Below are 19,735 nucleotides of genomic sequence, written 5' to 3' on the forward strand. Positions count from 1 at the left end.
CGGAGCTGATTTTCATGATATTTAGGTTCACCTTTTCACGCTCCCTGGACGTATTCAAGAATCCTGAAGATTAATCGTGACCAACTTTTAGCTCCTCTGGGTTTGTCTGAAGCCCGTCGCACATTTTACTATGATACAGAATCAGTGGTTAAATGTCGGCTCACTCTGTAACACCAGACTGTTAGAGACGCACGACCGAAGGTCACGACCTGAGAGCTCACATTGTACAAGTTAAATCTGGGCGAAGCGTGCACATCTGTCTGCAGACGTGTAACGGTCTCATGCATGTCTCGTACGAACACACGGGAAGAAACGCTCTCTCGCAAACACACCATGACCAACATGACAAACACAAGCTAGCTAGCAGCCAATCAGCATCAGAGATGTTCCCTGTCAGGAGGTGTGCAGCCTGCAGCAGGGTAAAGACAGGGAGCTGTTGCCGTGGTGATTTTGCACATCATCTGTCCGTTTGTGCAGACTCGTGGCCCCGCCCTCATTGGCCCTACCGCCAACATATAAAAACATACAGTACGGGGTAAATTCATCCAACCGATCGGCAGAGGCTGCTGCAGGATATGAGCGTACATGTCGTGTTATCACAGGAGGAATGAGTGAAATAATCTGCACACATACACATCCAGTGAGTTAGTTTACTTTCAGTCTTTGTTCATATCTGACGTCTCCGTCAGCGCTGGCAGGAGACAAACTCAGGACCCGTGTAGCATCCTGCCTCCTGTTAGCGCACAGATTTGAGAGCGTGCTGTCCCGACCCGGTTCTAACGACGAAGAGGGTGAGGGCTCTGTTGGTCGGTGAATCTTGCATCGAGGGGCTGGGAGCCAATGAGAGAGGGAGAGCTGCCCAGGTGAGGTGTAACTCCTCCCACCGGCGACCTGCAGGGACTCAAAAACACACCAGCAGGCTCTGCTAGCTGAAGGTTGGCAGCAGCGTTGACCAGGATTTGAACGATTCTGTGTTTGTAAAAAACAAAAAGGTCCCAGCAGTCCGGGACAAATACCTGAACGTTATGTCAGATGTAGTTTCATGAATGCTTCACTCACATTTACTGTAAGGTGGATTGAATCCTACAGAAAAGGTGTCTGCATGTCTCAATGGACAGCTTTAAATACTTCCAGGTTCAAAGTTAAAGACGCCGTCCTTGACCCAAACGTCCATCAGAGCGAGAGCACAGAAGAATAAATAAGGATGAATGAATGAGATGGAAACACACGTCTGTGAGGAGGATACTAACTCAGCGATGTGGAGATGCTTCCTCACAGCCGATCTGAATTCTGCAGGTGAGCTGCGCCGGGTCTCTCGGTTTTCAGCTACGTTTCGAGGTTTGGAGCTACACACGGCGTTCAGCTCAATGTGCAGACTGTGAAACATTTTTTCCCCCTCTTGGGAGCACAATGAAGTAGCTGTCTGTGTAGCTATGGAGCCTGTGATAAATATTTATAAAGAGGGAATGATTCAGGTGGGGCGCTGCGTTTTGAGCTGATTCACTTTGGTGATGTATGTCTGTTAAGTTAACCTGGCCAGCTAACGTGTTCACCACATTCTTACATTTACTTGTCTCCGTGTCAGGCGCTTGTTGCCTCCCCTGTGGGATTGTGGGACACATTAGCATGCAGAGGCTCCGGCCGCGGCGCTGATGTGCACAATCATGAAGCTGTTTGGCGGGCTGCAGCGGCTGAATGTGACCCTCCCTGTGATTTACATGCAAACGCCGCCAGATGCTCGACGTCGGGAAAATCGTTTCATATTCTAATGCTGTGACGAGAATTATAGCCATCGAGTGTGAGGCTGCTGCCGTGCACACCTTTGTCCAGTGTGTGTGTGTGTGTGTGTGTGTGTGTGTGTCGCCTGCACTGCCGAGTTCATGATGCAAACTAGTTGCCGTAACAATGCCACCACGAGCTTTTCATTCGGCGTCTCTGATTACATTGCCCTGGGAGAAGAATGAAACCCCAAACACAGCGGAGACTTGTGCGGCTCTGAATAAATTCTCAGATGTTATGTTTTCAATTTGTGTTTGTGCGCGTAACAGGAAATAAAATGTAGGCCTCAGTTTTGGTAAAGATCCCGACTGTGTTGTAGTCATAAATCAAGGAACAGAGTGGAGACAGCTCGGCCGCTGAATGATGTCATGTCCCATCACTTTTCAGACTTGTGTAAAATTGCTCTGTCTGTCTTCAGGGAGCTTACAGGGTAATGTGTTGTCACAGATACAAGAGCTGATAGGGCACTGTGGGAGCAGAGTCAGAATAACAATCTCACTGTTTAGTTTTATTATCATTTTCGGCATCAGGACCGCCGACGCACGGCAGCGCCTGCTGTAATTGGTTGGTGTGCTGTGTGGTTGTAGATAATGTGGTGTGTGGTGTCGGAGCTGGAGTTTTTAGAGGACGCACAAGTGACTGATGATGCATTGACTGATAGCTTAACAGCAGCTTTCAAACCTGTGTTTGTTTCTGCCTGGCATCGTCCTTCCCTTCAGTGTCCGTCATTGTTTATAAGACAATAAACAGGGAGCGCATTGAGCTGAGCGGGACCGCTCTAAATCCTCAGAGCGCCGTAAACACGGGCTGTCATAACCCCCCATGTGTGCCCCCTCACTGTGCAGCGAGCTGGTTGGACTCTGTGAGAAACAAGGCAGGCGTGGGTTTTGTCTCTGAGCAACTTTCACATGTCGGCGTGCTCGGTTTGTCAGAAGAGCTGCTTACATGTCGTCTTCGGTGCAGCGAGGGGAGTCGTCATCTGAGCTTTGCACATAACCTCGAGGCTTCATCACACAGATGAAGCACTTGGTAATTAGCTGGTCTTTTTATAGCGCTAATGCTACTCTCGCTGTGTGGGTTTTTTGACATTAAAGCTAGCAGTCACACTGTCCTAATGGCGTTCAAAAACCAAGTGAGGTGGTGAAAGGTCTCTGTTCGAGGTTTGGGTTTAAAAGGCTGGAGCAAAGCTGCTTTCCATCATAGCTGCATCAATTACCTTGAAGTGTGTTGTTGTAAATCCACTCTGATCCTGTATCTGATCATGTCTATAAACCCCTCTATTTCAGCCCTGCTCAGAACAGGCTGTTTCTGTGTCTGTAGCTTTAAATATGTAAATGAGCTGTGTCTGACCACGCCCCCTCTCTGGAAGGGCTCGGGTATGTCTCTTTATGACTTCAGAAGCCACACGATTATTATTTTTTAATCACATGTCAGACTAAGCGACGCTTCACGGTGAAACGTTTAAACGTTAAGAGAAAGCCCGTCTCTGAGTCGGCACCACCTGCTGGCGTTGAGGCTCGTCGCCATGTGTTTGGAAAAGAACGCCTTTCACAGCTGCAGAAATAAGCAGAAGTGCCCCGACGGTTCACCGCTTGTTCATGTCTTTCAGGACTTTTCAGTTTTATCTTCCAGCTGAAAAGATTTAAAGAGAAAATAAAGAAATGCAATTCACGTCTTTGAAGAAGTCATTATGAGCCATGTTTGGGCTTTTAATCAGATTATAGTAATCTGTCAAAATCACAGTTTAATTGTGAACTTCTAAATACACCAAAACAACATGTTTGATGGATGGACAGAAAACGCTTCGGTTCATATTTGTGTCTTCGATCCGTCCTCATGTCCGCCTTCGTGTCCCTGTTTTTCCACCTTCACACTTTTCAATGTAACTGGTTTGAAATCTGTTATTAACGAGAAGAGGGGCCTCGCCGCAGTCAGACATCCTTCCTGTGTTCTCTTCTTCATTTTACATGTCCTCAAGTTAATTCCAGTCCTAATTAACTACCTTTGAAAGGAATCTGTGTGATAATTACCACAAGGAGGTGGAACGGAAGCAATCACACTCTGCACAATTTATTTGGCACCACAGGGAAAACCCGACAGAGTCACCCGCTGGCTTTTTCCTTTTTCCATTTTTTTATTTTTTTATTTTTTTTACTTGTCCTGAGAATCACCTTCAGCACGCGCCTTGGAAGCACAGACACACAAAAATAAGGTTGTTCCACGGACTAACACCCCTGCTGTTTTTTTGAGTCTGCTGTTGTATATTTGCAGAAAAAAACACTTTAATGAAACATTGTGAGAAAGGGAGGAAGTGGCTGGAATAAAAACATGTGCAGACGAGACCAAAAACAAACACAAATATTCTTATACAGCTGTCCGTCATGATCCGGGTCTGCTGCAGATTTCTTCCTGTTAAAGGGAAGTTTTGTCTTATATGGCGGATTAAGCTCTTAATACAATATAATATAGCAATGAGTTTAAGGAGTGAGCTCCTCTACCTGCTGCTTGTAAAGAGATAACACCTGTTATGAATTGATGCTATACAAATAAAATAAAGCAGGAAGAGAATCCTGCATCACCGTGAGCTCCGACACCACGTGACCTTTGACTTCTATCGCCTGATATTTTCTGGAATGGTCAAACTGAAAGCGGGAGGTCAGTGTCTGTGTCGGATGAGCTCGAACATCACGACACAGTTAGTTTTGTTCCCATAAAAAATTAAATGTGACGTATAATTAAACACATTTTCTTTATGCTCACAGACTCTCGTCATCGTCATTGACTAACGGTAACCATAGTTACTCTTTATTTGAACTGATTTCATTAAAAACTCCAAACATGACCTTTGAACTCTGCGTTCTCTCTTCTCGCCCGTCGAAGAGCCGTCGAATCAAACGCAGCTCTCCGCTCGTAAAACTGCAATGCATGGTGGTATATATTGCTTGGATCGTGACTTTTTAGGGCGGGACTTGGGACACAGCGTTACAACAGCCGGATTATGAAGCTGTCTGATTCCTTTAAAAAAGCACCAACAGTACGTTTGTCCCTTTTAGTCTTTTTTTCTTTCCCTGAATCTGAACCCTGACAGCTCATCTTCCTCTCCACGTGTTCATCTTTTAAAACAGGTTTGACATCTTAGAAATAGACTTGGAAATGATTCTTCCAAGCAGCAGCCTCTTGTGTTGTGCACTACGCTGCAGTACCTGGAGTGTCCACTTGGTGCTTGGTCATCTGAAAGTGAGATCAAGATCGTATTTTCATGATGGCGACCGCAGAAGTTGGGCTTCAAAATCACGCTTCAGAAGCAACGGGCCGACGTCCATGTTTTATACACAGTGTGTGTGTGTGTGTGTGTGTGTGTGTGTGTGTGTGTCACATGTCCAGTGTTATTTTCATTTCTCTCTTTCTCTCTGCTTCCTCAGTCAGCTGATCACCAGCCAATCATCCGGCTGCTGTCAAACTCTAAGTTTGTTTTCTCTCTGCTGCTGTCAGTGTTCATTTTAGTGTGGATTCATTGCGACCCTCCTCCGCCCTGTCCTCCTCCAAAACATCTCATCCAGTGTCCCGGCTCCGCTCCGTAGAAGACTCATCACACCCTGCATCCGTCCACCTCCATCCACCACATCAGGGTCTAAAAACCCATCGGGGGGGGGGTTCTCCCATCCCGCTCTCGCACCAGCTCCCTCTTTAGCCACATGAAGCCACCGTCATGGCGTGTAATCTCCAAAGATTTTTGCACATTTTTCGACCTTCTTGTCCACTTGTTCAAATGGAATATGATCTCTTAGAATAAAGTGTCAGAGTGTAAATCAATGTTGGCTTTTGTCTTTTTTTTAAATAAGAAGAAAACAAATCTTTAAATGCTAAAGCGATGACGAGTGTATTTCACACAGGCAAAGGGAGAAACAGCGTGTTTGATTCTTCACTTTTCTGCCCACCTGCAGACAGTGTAATGCCCTTGAGAGGAGCCGCTGTCAGAGGAGAATGTGTGTTTAAGGTTTTGGATTTACATTAAAACCTGTCAGATGTGAAACTTCTGTCGAGTCAGGCGTATTTTCTGCTGAGCGCTCTGAGGCGTACAGAGAGTACACGACTGTTAGCGCGAGGAAATGTCTGCTGTGAGCTGTGGAAAAGACACAAAATAAAAGAGAAAGAAATCTAATTTTGACAGTACCAGCAGGTATTCTGTTTCAAGCTATTTAAAGCTGTAGCTTTAAATATGTAAATGAGCTGTGTCTGTAGCTTTAAATATGCAAATGAGCTGTGTCTGACCACGACCCCTCTCTGGAAGGGCTCGGGTGTACTCGCTGCTTTCTGGCTCCATGTCCTACTGCCCTTTGTGATGTCATGAAGGGAACATCTCCAAACGGCCTGTTTGAGCAGGCAGAAGACGGAGAGGATGGACTTTTCTCATCGTTCCTGCTCAAACTTTATTGACATTAAGTCATTATGTGTAAACATTGTTCGATTCAAATTAAACTCGATAAAAGTCAAAATGGTTCCATTAAAGATCCGTTAGGTCGTCGAGAATCGTCACCAGCTGCAGTGTAAATATCCTGATTAAATGAGCGCTCTTGAGTTTGTGAGGTTTATTGATTATTCTGACGAGGTGGCGAACTCTTTAAATGAAAGTATCTCCTGACTGAAAGGTGTTTGGTCCAGAGCTTTTTCTCCCTCTTCTAATTCATCACCGAGTCCTGGTCCCAGATGGACCCGCTGGCCCAGCACTTGGACGACACCTTAATGAACGAGTCCACTTTAAGAGGCGGCGGTGCCTCTGCTCCCACTGAGTAAATGAGATTGACTTCTCAACTCACAGAAACAGATGATGTGAATGTCACTCTTGATCAATGGATTCAGCTGAATTAACTAATGCACCTGCGAGCTGCACCTCACACGCACATAAAACACTTTCAGCGCCGAGGTTTCCAGCACGCCTGGCGGAAGAACTCCGAGTAATGCCCGACGTGTTTCTGAGGAGCGATCTCTGCTGCACTCACGTCTCCACAGCAAAGGAAACAGATGCTGTAGAAACAGGCAAAGCACAGAAGGATTTGAGATTTAACTCATCTTCAAATGACGACACGCCGCGCTGACCTCCGACCCATCCAGCGTGGCGTGGCGTGGCATGGCGTGGCGTGTTCTCTGACGTTAAGTGAGGGAACACATGAAGACTGTGTGATGTGTCGGCAGCTGTTCTGCTCGTGCTCACTGGTTGACATTTTGCTGAGTCGCTGTTAGACGCCGTGGTGCCTGAAGAAGTTGGGTTGGTGAACAGCGCTGATTGGTCGGTCTAGTGTCTCGCCCTCCTTAGTTACTGTTGCTAGGTCATGGTACCCATGGTCACGGGTTCAGGTCAGCCAGCGACAGACTCTGCATGTGTCCTCAGCCGCAGACTTTGAGCTAAACGTGACATCACATTGAGCGTGTAGAAATCATTCAGAAGAGCAGCCCGACGTCACTTCCGGCTCGCCAGCGTGACCACGCCCCCTTTTGGGTGAAAACAAACAGCCTACAGTTGCAGAGATGGGACGCTCGTCTTATGAAGGGGAAGATGACGGTCTGAGACTGATCAGGTCTGAAAAGGAGGAGACATGAAAAGAGTCTTCTCCTTTCAGCGCAGGTTTAACAGAGAGGAACTTTACTGTCCAGTCCTGAACCCCGCTCAGAGCAGAACCACCGACTCGGATCGGAACAAACCGTCTCGGAGGCCCATGTGCCCTTTCATCATTCAGGTAACATAAATGCAATTTTTAAGATGTACTGAAGTTAAGAAGAGCAAGTTCTCCTTCACTGCACACAAAAAACCTTCATCTCCCAAAGAATCTTCCACGGGGGGGCAGGGAGGGGGGGGGGGGGGGTTCTGTGTAGTTCTGGAGCGGGTCCAGGCCTTTCCCCTCAGACCTCATCGACCGCACGCTGGAGTCTGATCTGACGGCCTTTCTTTTCATTCCATTTAAAGTCAAATCACGAGGATGTTCAGAGATCGTGATGCTGCACGTTTACATCACGTTTACACGTTTACATCACGTTTACATCACGTTTACATCACGTTTACATCACGTTTACACGTTAACACGTTTACATCACGTTTACATCACGTTTACATCACGTTTACACGTTTACACGTTTACATCACGTTTACATCACGTTTACATCACGTTTACACGTTAACATGTTAACACGTTTACATCACGTTTACACGTTAACACGTTTACATCACGTTTACATCACGTTTACATCACGTTAACACGTTTACATCACGTTTACATCACGTTTACATCACGTTTACACGTTTACACGTTAACACGTTTACATCACGTTTACACGTTTACACGTTAACACGTTTACATCACGTTTACACGTTTACACGTTAACACGTTTACATCACGTTTACATCACGTTTACATCACGTTTACACGTTAACACGTTTACATCACGTTTACACGTTTACACGTTTACACGTTTACATCACGTTTACATCACGTTTACATCACGTTTACACGTTTACACGTTTACATCACGTTTACACGTTTACACGTTAACACGTTTACATCACGTTTACACGTTTACACGTTAACACGTTTACATCACGTTTACACGTTCACACGTTTACATCACGTTTACATCACGTGACTTTACTGAGCATGTTTGGAGCGGTGGGGAACAAAAACCCGTCGTTGGGTCTGAAGGTTGCAGGTTGTAAATGTCTGATCCCCAACAATCAGCATCACATTAAAGCCTGTTAGCGATCCAGCTTCCTCGCCGTGACCATGAAGTGCCCGCACGCTGACGTGTCCTGAGAAACATCTAGAGGTTGTGTTTGAACACAACCAGAGGAAGCTCTATTATCTATTATGATGATGTCATTATGTGTAATGGCGTGCTGCTGAGAACACGCCGGGCACTGAGCGGTGAGTGACTCGCAGGTACTTCCTGTCTCGAGCTGACCTGGTGGCGGCGGCGGTGGCGTGCTCGGGGATGAACGACGTGTTGAAGATGCTGCTCTAACGTGTCACACGTCTCGGCCTGTCGTTTCCTGCGAGCGCTCCCTGATTACTGTTTGTCTGCTTCTGACACAGGAAGCAGCTTTTATGATGTTTCATGAAAGAGGGGAAATCACAGTTGAGCCCGTGACTCCTCCCAGCAGATCATCTGAATGTTTGAATCTGAATCAATGAAAACACAGAGGCTGCAGTTCATCTTTGATTTTAGTCCTGATTCATCTTCCAGTCGCTCGTTTTAATCAATCAGCTTTGTTTTTCTTCTGGAGGATCAATAAATGGTGAAACAACCTCAGGTCTCCACCTTCCTGTTTTTATCCAGAATGAAAGTCCGACGTGACGGGATCAGACTCGCTCTTTGAATTTTAAATCCAGACCGTTTCAGACAACCATTGATTGTTACGTCACGTCTGTCACCGTGATCAGGAGGGAAATGCATTTCTACAAGGACAAACATCGTGTACAGCCGTAACCGTAGCAACGGTCTAAGTGAGTGACAGGAAGTATGACGGTGAGAGTCCAGGATGTTTTTGTGTCGTGGTGTGTTCAGAAGGAAAGTGCAGAGACTCAGTTTGATGCTGTCACGTTCATTCAGTGGTGTCGTGAACCAATCAGCTTGATTTTAACCACGGACAAACGTCCAATCATCACAGCCTGCCGGGTGAAGCTCAGACGTCCTCGTGGAGTCACAGGAAGTCCAACGCCGTCTCACCGGGACTCTTTCATGAACCTTTCCTCTCTCTCTTTTTTTCTTTCAGGTCCGGTAGCTGTGATCAGCGGCGAGGAAGACTCTGCCAGCCCTCTGCATCACGTCAACCACGGGATTATCACGCCCTGCACGCTGGACGCCGGCCCCGACGCCGTTGTCATAGGGATGACTCGTATTCCCGTGGTGGAGAATCCGCAGTACTTCAGACACGGACACAACTGCAACAAACCAGCAACCCGTAAGTGTCCGAGGAGGTCGCCCTCGCTCGTCCTCCTTTTTTACACCACACAGTGACACGTCTTCTCTGACGTGTGATCACATGCTGCTAGCATCTGCTCTGTGTACAGTAGACCCCCCCCCCCCCCCCCTGCCCCCCCAGGCCCCCTCAGGACTGGTTGGAGAGACAAGACCACTTTAAGGCCTAATTACTCACAATTATATCAACCGCTCGAGAGAGTCAGCAGAAAACCAGCCGCATGCTTCCAGGCGTCTCCAGCCGGATTTATTCCGAGGAAGGCCCCCCCCCCTGCTGTGTCTACCTCTTGGCTCGCTCTCAAAATGGCCGCTGGTCAGACTAACGGAAGTTGACTCGGGGAGTGCGAGCCAATGAGAAGGCAGGAAATCCCATTTAGAGGTGATAAATAAATAAATGACGGCTCTTATGAATTATGAATTGCATGAATTTTGAATGACCAGCCGTTGACTGATTTATAGCGGCTCACGCTCTGCACAGGAGATCTGATCAGGAGCTAATGAATAAATGACAGCGGGTGAGAATGAAACTTTGTCCCGTGCACCTGGAAGTGAACATCAATCCATGCACCTGCACGCTGCTGGATGTTCTCCCGCTCTTTTTTTAGATTGATTTCACGGACGAAAAAGGAAAGGGCAGGAAATGAACCCTGAATCCATCACAAGGTCGTAATGGCCGCCGCTCACCACCGTCGGCTGGGAAAACAAAATGGCTCCTGCCCTGGCCGACTGGTGGCTGAATACAAATGTGTTTTTACCCCCCAGGACACACACGGAGGAAAGGAAGTATCTGTGTGTGTGTGTGTGTGTGTGTGTGTGTGTGTGTGTGTGTGTGACAGGGAGGATGAATCTGACGTTTGTCCACGCAGGTGGACCGAGTTGTTGGTGGGATGAATTCGGCCGATATTACACCGCTCGTTCCTCCGCCTCCTCTGCAGTTTGACAAATGTCTTCAGTCAGGGTTCCCTTGGGTGCAGGCGGGGGCTCGTTAGGTCCCTCGTTCTCCTGCTGGCCTCGCTCAGCCTGATTGTCCTGCAGCTTCTCGTGTCGCCCGGAGAGCGTCACCTCGCTCAGATACAGCACGACCGCTTTATTGATGCCCGGCCACCAATCCATAATGTATTCATTCATTTAGTTGAAAGCTTCTTATCCGGGGGAATAGCTGGCTGCCAGGGTGTCACACACACACACACACACACACACACACCTCCTCACTTTAGCAGTCCAGCAGCAGTCTCACATAAATTTAAACCCACCCACACTTCTCCTTACCTGTGCCCGTCAGGACTCCACTTATGGCGCCGGTCAGTCCCAGTCTGCTCCCACCTCCTGTCCTCTGGGTAATTTATCGTGTTCCTGCTTTTCCAGTTCTGCACATTTTAAAATCACCTCCAACAATAACAGTAAGCTGGAGGAGGAGGAGGAGGAGGAGGAGGAGGAGGAGGAGGAGGAGGAGTGTGCTACTGGCTTCAGTTAAAACAGCTGCATGTGATGGGAACTGGCCTGCTGCACAGCTTCCTCCAGTGATTCCCGGGTGCCTTACAAGATGTTTTATTCATAAATATTTGATCTCCAATTTAATCCTGGCTGTATTTATGTATTGAGCCATCAGTTTAATAGTTGTGGAGGAGAGACGGAGCACTCAGTGTCATTGCTCTCAGGCCGTGGCACCTTAAAAACCCAGTCAAAGTGCTGCCCTCGCTGCTGCTGCTGAAAAAATCATGAACAAATAACATAAATATCATCCTAATGCAGTCGGCCTTCAGTTGAACCTGCACGCGTGCAGCTGTAAACACGCCGCAGAGAGCGGCGACATCATGAGGCGCTCGCACAGCCGACGCTCCGATGCCCATTTAAAAACAAACATGAGGTGGCGTGCTGCGCTCGCTCCGTGTTCCTCATGAACCGTTTGGGTCAACTGGACGCGGTAAACAGGCGAGGCGTGACTGATTAGGGCGTTCATAGGATCAGCTTCTTTTTTTTTTTTCCCCATCACTGAGCTGAAAAGGGCCAATCCTGGGACATGGAGCCGCATTAGGGAGATAAAGGCATAAAAGGCAAGAGGACAATTCTTTAGCCTAATGACAGATCTGTATCTGGCTCGATCCGCTGTCTCCCGGCAAGTGGCTTTGTTTTATCACTCTGCTTGCTATTTTAATTACGGCTTGGTCACATCCCGCCGGCCAAACTTAGACAAAAGCTTGTGATGTTGGAGTGCAGCGTGGAGCCTTTCATTCTATCTGTTATTGGGGGATATCACACGTGGGCTCTCGGACACACCCTGCCTCTCTGTGCTCGGACCCACAGAGACGTAATTACACCGAAGGAGATGTTTCTGGAGATTAAAATGTTGCAAGCAGAGACGAGGCATGAGTCATTTGGTAGCCTGGACGCTCGGCAAATGAAGGGGAAATGCAGAGCAGATTGATTGAGAGGCGGCCGTGGTGCTGCAGGGCGATGATTCCTTGAGTTAAGGTTTGAAATGGAATTCAAACAGCCTCCTTTAATTTGACAGAGAGTCCGAGATGGGCTCCTGTCAGCTCAGCGCAGAAACCCAGAAGATGCTTACTGATGCCAGGTGCAATCTCATGAAGACTGGACCCCCACAGACCACATCAGACCACATCAGACCACATCAGACGTGTTGAGTAAAAAGTGCACGCACAGTACAAGAACACATACAGTAAGCAAGCACAGCTGCAGCACTGAAGTGTAAATAAAAACTGTTAGCGTCTGCAAACAGGTTGAATTAGTTTTCAGGTGTCGGACGGAGGGGTGAAAACAACGTGAGCCGTCTTTATATCATACATGAAGAAAACAGGCAGCATGTGGTGCGTGCAGAAACACTCCACGGGTTCCAGATCAGCATCGACGTGGCTGCTGTTTATTAAAGTTGCATGAGGAATGTCACATTTACGGTTATCGAAGCTGCAGAATAAACCAAACGTTGAGTGTTCGGCAGAAAAAAATTGACTTTTCCGTCTAAGCCCCAAAAGATAGAGGAAGAAAAAAAATGTTTTTTTTCTGTGTCTGTCGGGACTTAGAGATCAGGGTGGATTGCTTGTCTCTCCTTTAAGATGTCAAATACTGTCGAACTATTTTGTGTTAGTCGACTTTTTTAAGCAACTCCCCCGAGCAGCAAGTGTAAAGCACTTAATGCTTTAAGTGTACTTAAAGCTGAAACTTTAATCCAGCAATAACACTGAAGGGCCGGCTTATGGAGAAGTCATTGTCGAAAGAAATCAATCTCACTTTCATCCCTGCAAAATGTTGCAATGCGGATACACAGTGTGCAAGAGAAGTCAATGATGATTATTTAAGTGTGAGAAAAGGAGAGTAAAAGCATGAATCCTTTAATAATGAAGAAATCACTCCTTGTTGTACTCTCAGTATTTCTGCTTCTTTTAAAGCTGCTGAGAGGAGTTTTTATCTGACAGTGAAAAACAGAAGTGAAGCTGAAGTCTCAATGTGACAGATGTGACAAAAAGAAACCTTTCTCTCCAATCCACGGCGAGAACTTTTAAAAATGTAAACAAAATATAAAATACAGAAATACTAAAGTACACCATCATGTGCATTTTCACTCATCAATAAATATACTGCACAAATAAATAAATATAAAGATGAGTTTTTCAAAGTCGGACAGCAGGAGCTCGGAGAACGTCCAAACGAACGCAGTGCTTCTTAAAGGGACAGTCCACTATTTCAACTTCTTCACAAGAAAACATGATGAAGCAGTTTGATGAAATGCCCGGAGACGTATTCCTCTCTGTGTCTCCTGATGCATTCATCATGCACGGCGTGGCTCACCGAGCACGCTCCATGTAAGACGATCGTCTCAGGCTAAACGTCTTCTTGGACGTAGCTGCAAGACGTGCGTGGTTAATCACACGGCCCCGCTGTTCACTGACGGCGTGCAGCAGCTCAGGAACAGGGGGCGGAGCTCCCCACTGAGAGTCAACATTAAAGGCTGGTGTTCAGGTCCCTGTGCAACAGTGACTTTAACAGCAAGGAGCTGTTTGTGTGCTGTAAGCTGCTGGACGAGCGACTCCGAGCTAACTGCTCGTGACCACGATCACCAAACATGGCCTTCAAATCTCAAACGGTGATATCAGTGAAAAGCTCTTCTTAAAGCGCGAACAGAGTCGGAGTGAATTAGAATTCCTGAGGAGAGACTTCCGGATGAAGCAGCCGAGTGTCGATCGGCTGCAGGAGGAAGTCCTCCGTGTTTTGATTGAGCCGCTTCTCAATGTCAAAGCAACCAACCTGCAAAAGACAAGTTGTCAATGACCAGGAGACGCATTGATTGACCCACCGCACGCACTCAGGGAAGCTGTCAGGCAGAAAAGTACTCACACACACACACACACACACACACACACACACACACACACACACACACACACACACACACACACACACACAAATGCACAAACTTGGCAAGTAACTGAAGAATACAGAGACTTAAACATTCACACACAGAGCGATGCACACATTGCAAACTCGGGAAAGTTGCCAGGAAGTTGTGATGAAATGCGCACACACACACACACACACACACACACACACACACACACACACACACACACACACACACACACACACACACAGGTACAGAACAAAGCCTCCCAAACATCTGCGCTCCCCCAGCAGCCTGACCTGACGAGCTGAGTAAATCTGGGTGCTGCGTGGTCTCGCGGCCCCCGGGGGGATTGTTTGCTGGCGTCGAGGCCTCAGGTGAGTCGGGACAAATGAACAACGCTGAGCTGCGGGATGGAGATTTAATCTCGGGGCTTTTCAGCGTGCCACTCAGCGTAAATAGGCTGCAGGATGCAGACTGAGTCCGCCTGCAGAGGAAACTGAAGGTTAAAGTAACTCGTCCTCGCCACTGTCGATACACACACACACACACACACACACACACACCATTATAGCTGCTCCATTCCCATCAGAGAGGAGCGATGAGGTGGCCGGAGTAATAAGCAGCTGAATACAACACACACAGATAAAATATTTACATCCAGGAAATACAGACGACGGGGCGAAGCGGGACAAAAGACAGGGAAATAGTTTGTGAATGCTGTGGCTTTAGGAGCGGACAGAGTTTAATCCTCGGGGGAAGCCATTTCACATTTCCCTTCAGAAAGACGCAGCAGCAGCTGTGCAGTTGTTATTCAAATGTCATATAAATGAGGAATCTCTGGAACTACTCATCCAGCTGTGATGAGGAGAAAAAGCTTACGTTTAAGTCGAACGATTATTGAGGTTGAAGCGAGTCCTGAAGTAAAAACACAAACTGATGATGAAGGATTTGAATCTTTAGAGACCGAATGTGTAAGTCGGTGTGGTTTCCAGATGGTGGCAGGACACTTCCAGTGTACTGCAGAGGTGCCCTTCAGCAAGGCACCAACAGCCCAGCAGCTCTAGCTCCCCCCTGTGTGTAGAAGACATGTCTGTGTTAATGCATGTTCACAGTGTGGACAGGTGCACAGACGGATGTGTGTGTGAGAAGCACGAGATTCATGCCATCGATTAATCAGAGTGAGAGACCTGGAGTTCCCCTCATTCATAAAACACACTGCACTGTCCTCAGAGAGAGACAGGCCGAGGACTCCCACGCCAACCAGTGTGTTGTTGTTGTTGTTTACACTCACAGAGTCACTGTCATCCTCTTTTCATACAGGATTTTTATTCATATTGATTCCTCGACGGCGTAACATCGGTGACCCAGTCTGTGACTCCACGCCACAACTGGAGCTGCACAAACACGCACAGTCACATGCTGAAGTCTAGATAACATACATCATAACATAACATAACAAACATCATAACAAAACATAACATACATCATGACCCCTGTTAAATATCCGTCCATAAAACATGAGGAATATTAGTGAAAAGCAGCATCAGAGCAGCTCGTGATGCAAAGTTAGTGTAATAAATGAGTCCTGCACGGAGCTGTTTTCAGGCTCCACCTGCTGATAGATGACAACCTTCACTTTTTACATTTTTTGGCCTTTTCCCAACCATCTCATCCAAAGAGGCTTAATGACGGGTGCAACAAAAGAATCAGCTCCAGTCGCTGCAGGTTGAGCTCGACAGGCGTTAGTGAGGCCAATGCTGAGGCTCCAATGATCATGAATGATGGAGGAGTGCATGGAACAGAATAAATAAGAAAGATAAGGATGGAGACTATTGATATTCTTTAAAAGAAGAGGCACGATGGAGAAGATGGGACTCAGCGGGGAATAGATGTTAAGTATGGAAATGTTTCCGACTTGAGAGCGTGTCAGAGACATTTGGCCTGTGAAATCCAGTCGAATCACTTTTGAATGAAAATGCTCGGCTGTAGACTGAAGGATGTTTTTCTCAACTTTTGGAGAGCGGAGCTTTTGGAGGTTGAAGCTCTGACAGCAGCGATGTGTCAGCGTCCCCGGTGGGCCTCTCACCCTGCAAACTGGCAGCCACTTCCTGCAGACACTTCTGTTCTGATCTACTTTCAAACTGGGACATTTCTTCATATTTAACACTGATTTCTGAAATGGCGGTTAGGACGCTCGCTAACGAAAAAACACCAGAGGAGCAGGTGACGTTTGTTATGAATCACCTCCTCAACACGCTCACGGCCAGATGGTCGCAAATTATAGACTGTAGAAAAAGGAGGGTTCAGACTGAAGTAGTAATCTGTGTGAGTGACGGAGGGAACGAGAGGACATGCTGCCTTCCATTCGTCTCTGCGTCCAAACATTTGCAAGAATCACATGACCAATCACAAACCAGTGAACCTTAGGAGGAGGTGGAGTTACATTAACTAATCTTACCCGTTCATGCAGAAGTATGAAGTCTGATCAGAGGTTGTCCGGTTATTGCTAAGCAACTGCAGCGTGTGGAGCAGCCCGTGGAGCCTTTCTCAGCATGTTGAAGTGGCGTTCATGGAGCTGTAGTGAGAATGATACTTGATATGTGCAGTTTGAATAATGGCAGCTTATTTTTAAACCTTCTGTGAAGCTAAATTCTATCTATCTATCTATCTATCTATCTATCTATCTATCTATCTATCTATCTATCTATCTATCTATCTATCTATCTATCTAAATTGCTTTAAAGGTAACTTCACGTAGTGGCATGACACGTTTACTAGTTTCCTGGGAATAAAGAAACCTGAACAAAGCTGCCTTCAAAGACAAGCTGCATGTCAGACGATGTTTTGTTGGATTGCAGGAAACATTGTCGGCATCCTTCGTGAACGGTCAATTGGAAAAATAGCTGAAATATTTAGTTTCATCCACACACAGACATTAAAGGACCAATCAGAGAGCTGCTCTCTTCCTGTGTGATCATGAAGGAAACCTGCTGTGTTGAAGCTTCTCTGACAACAATGCAGCAGCCAGTATGTCCTCCTTCTAACTTTAGATTCTGCTCCTGAATGCTCTGGATCTGATTGGACCAGAGAAGGTAGGCGGGGCTTTGAAGGCCGTTTTGGACGCCCCTGGGTTTGCCAGATATGAGAGCAGTTATCAGGTGAACAGGTGTTGCAGCGATGGAAGCGGGCAGTGGAACTGCTTCAGATAGAAGTGATTGTACCCGAGCTAAAAAGCCTCTGCATGTTTCTAATAAGCTCCAGCAGCAGAAAGCTGCTCAAACTAGGATCAATGTTGGAGATGAAACATGGAGAGAGGTTAGAACGCAGAAAGCTTTACAGACCCATGCAGAGCTGGCTAAACACTGAAGCTACAGTGTCCACCACATGCAGAGCTGGCTAAACACTGAAGCTACAGTGTCCACCACATGCAGAGCTGGCTAAACACTGAAGCTACAGTGTCCACCACATGCAGAGCTGGCTAAACACTGAAGCTACAGTGTTCACCACATGCAGAGCTGGCTAAACACTGAAGCTACAGTGTCCACCACATGCAGAGCTGGCTAAACACTGAAGCTACAGTGTCCACCACATGCAGAGCTGGCTAAACACTGAAGATACAGTGTCCACCACATGCAGAGCTGGCTAAACACTGAAGATACAGTGTCCACCACATGCAGAGCTGGCTAAACACTGAAGCTACAGTGTCTCTACATGCAGAGCTGGCTAAACACTGAAGCAACAGTGTCCACCACATGCAGAGCTGGCTTAACACTGAAGCTACAGTGTCCACCACATGCAGAGCTGGCTAAACACTGAAGCTACAGTGTCCACCACATGCAGAGCTGGCTAAACACTGAAGCTACAGTGTCCAACACATGCAGAGCTGGCTAAACACTGAAGCTACAGTGTCCACCACATGCAGAGCTGGCTAAACACTGAAGATACAGTGTCCACCACATGCAGAGCTGGCTAAACACTGAAGCTACCGTGTCCACCACATGCAGAGCTGGCTAAACACTGAAGCTACCGTGTCCACCACATGCTGAGCTGGCTTAACACTGAAGCTACAGTGTCCACCACATGCAGAGCTGGCTAAACACTGAAGCTACAGTGTCCACCACATGCAGAGCTGTGTGAGAGGAGGGGGGAGCATAGCTACGTATTTAAATCACCAAATATTGTTTTGATGTTGGACTGATTTATTTGCAAAACTAATCAGAAGAATCCTCATCAACGCTTCTTGATGCCTTTTTATAACGAGAACTGTTGAGTTTGTCATCATCTCCTTCAGAGATCTAATGAGTTAAATATATACAGTGTTTTTAAATGTTGTTTGCAAAGCCTGAACACAGACGTGCGACACTGAAGCAGGTTAAACGAGCTGCAGCATCTATCTGACCAATAGCTGTGGTTCTTCTCAGCGTTACTGCTGCCTCTCTGCTCTGTTTGCTGATGACAGAAGCTCAGGAGCTTTGGCTGCAGACACGTCTCTGTCTTCACAGTATATATATATATATATATATATATATATATATCGTCTTGTGTACCCTTGAGTCCTCAGTGACATATTTTATGATATTTACGCAGCACCCAGTGTGATTTTAAGACACCAAAGAACACACAGATGGAGGATGGATAGAGAGTTTATGTGTCTACTCGGGACGCATTCGTGACTTCGTGACTTGACTGACAAGAGTGATCAGGAAGCCTGAAGATGAGTCACGAGACTGCTGAGTGAAGTCTCTGCGGCATCACAATCTATCGTCTACTGGAACACAAATTAACTCCTGTACATCCTCTTTGTTCAAGGGCAGTTCAAAAAGAACAGAGACAAGTGGGGGGGGGTTTAAAGTTATATTTTTGGGCCCTTTTGGCTCAGACAGCTGAAGGAGACAGGACATGTGAAGGAGCTGGTGCCCAGGTCGGATTCAAACCCACAACCTCTGCCTCTGTACACAAGATGTGCTGTGAATGTGGAGTGAAAGTGTTTTGAGTCTATTTAGGACGGAACAGATCGACCCGGACAGGAAGCTCACAGAGCATCGGGTCAATTTCAAAATAAAACACAATATACAAACTCACGATCGTCGTTGATATAATGTCAAAACAGGAAGAACTTTATTATTTTTTTTGTTTCATGATTTGCAGCTCAGATTTGAAACTCATGTATTTGAATAAGAACAGTCCTACACTGCTCAGTTAACCTCTCTTCTTGTCTATAATATACAGTATATATATAAAGTACTCTTTGTGCTGCTGATGTCTTTGGTTCAGAGGGTGACCTTCAGTTGGATTTCTTATTTATGATGTGATTTCATATTGAGTCACTTTGTTTTGTCCCTCACTCACTCTGCTAAGCGATAAACATGCTCATTCATATTTCACAGCAGACTGAGCTAAACTGCGGTGTGAAGCGCTCTCCTCGTGCCCTCGTCTTTACCCAAATGTGTCGTTGTTGGCACTGGCGTATAAATACACGAGTGGGTGTACGTGTGCACATTTATAGAAACCTGGTATTTTTTTGTGGTAAACCTACAAGCTGTCATGTTTTATTCAGAGTGAGGCATGGTGAGAGAGTCTGTGGACGAGCCAACACACTCCTACACCTGCCTGAGTCCGTCAGGTAGA

The 19,735-nt window shown here is 46.7% G+C and overlaps 1 protein-coding gene across 4 annotated transcripts in view; it reads left to right on the forward strand.

Moving 5' to 3' along the window:
- Positions 1-19,735, forward strand: part of LOC306821226 (NT-3 growth factor receptor-like) — a 180,401-nt gene that overhangs the window by 133,225 nt on the left and 27,441 nt on the right. For all 4 annotated transcript variants that reach the window (XM_079339517.1, XM_079339519.1, XM_079339518.1 and 1 more), the window contains one exon: positions 9,542-9,730. In XM_079339517.1, coding sequence (XP_079195643.1) covers positions 9,542-9,730 — 189 coding nt within the window. The remainder of the gene's footprint in view (positions 1-9,541; positions 9,731-19,735) is intronic.

This window comes from Symphodus melops, assembly GCF_947650265.1.
Source record: "Symphodus melops genome assembly, chromosome: 3".
In the NCBI taxonomy this organism is placed as follows: domain Eukaryota; kingdom Metazoa; phylum Chordata; class Actinopteri; order Labriformes; family Labridae; genus Symphodus; species Symphodus melops.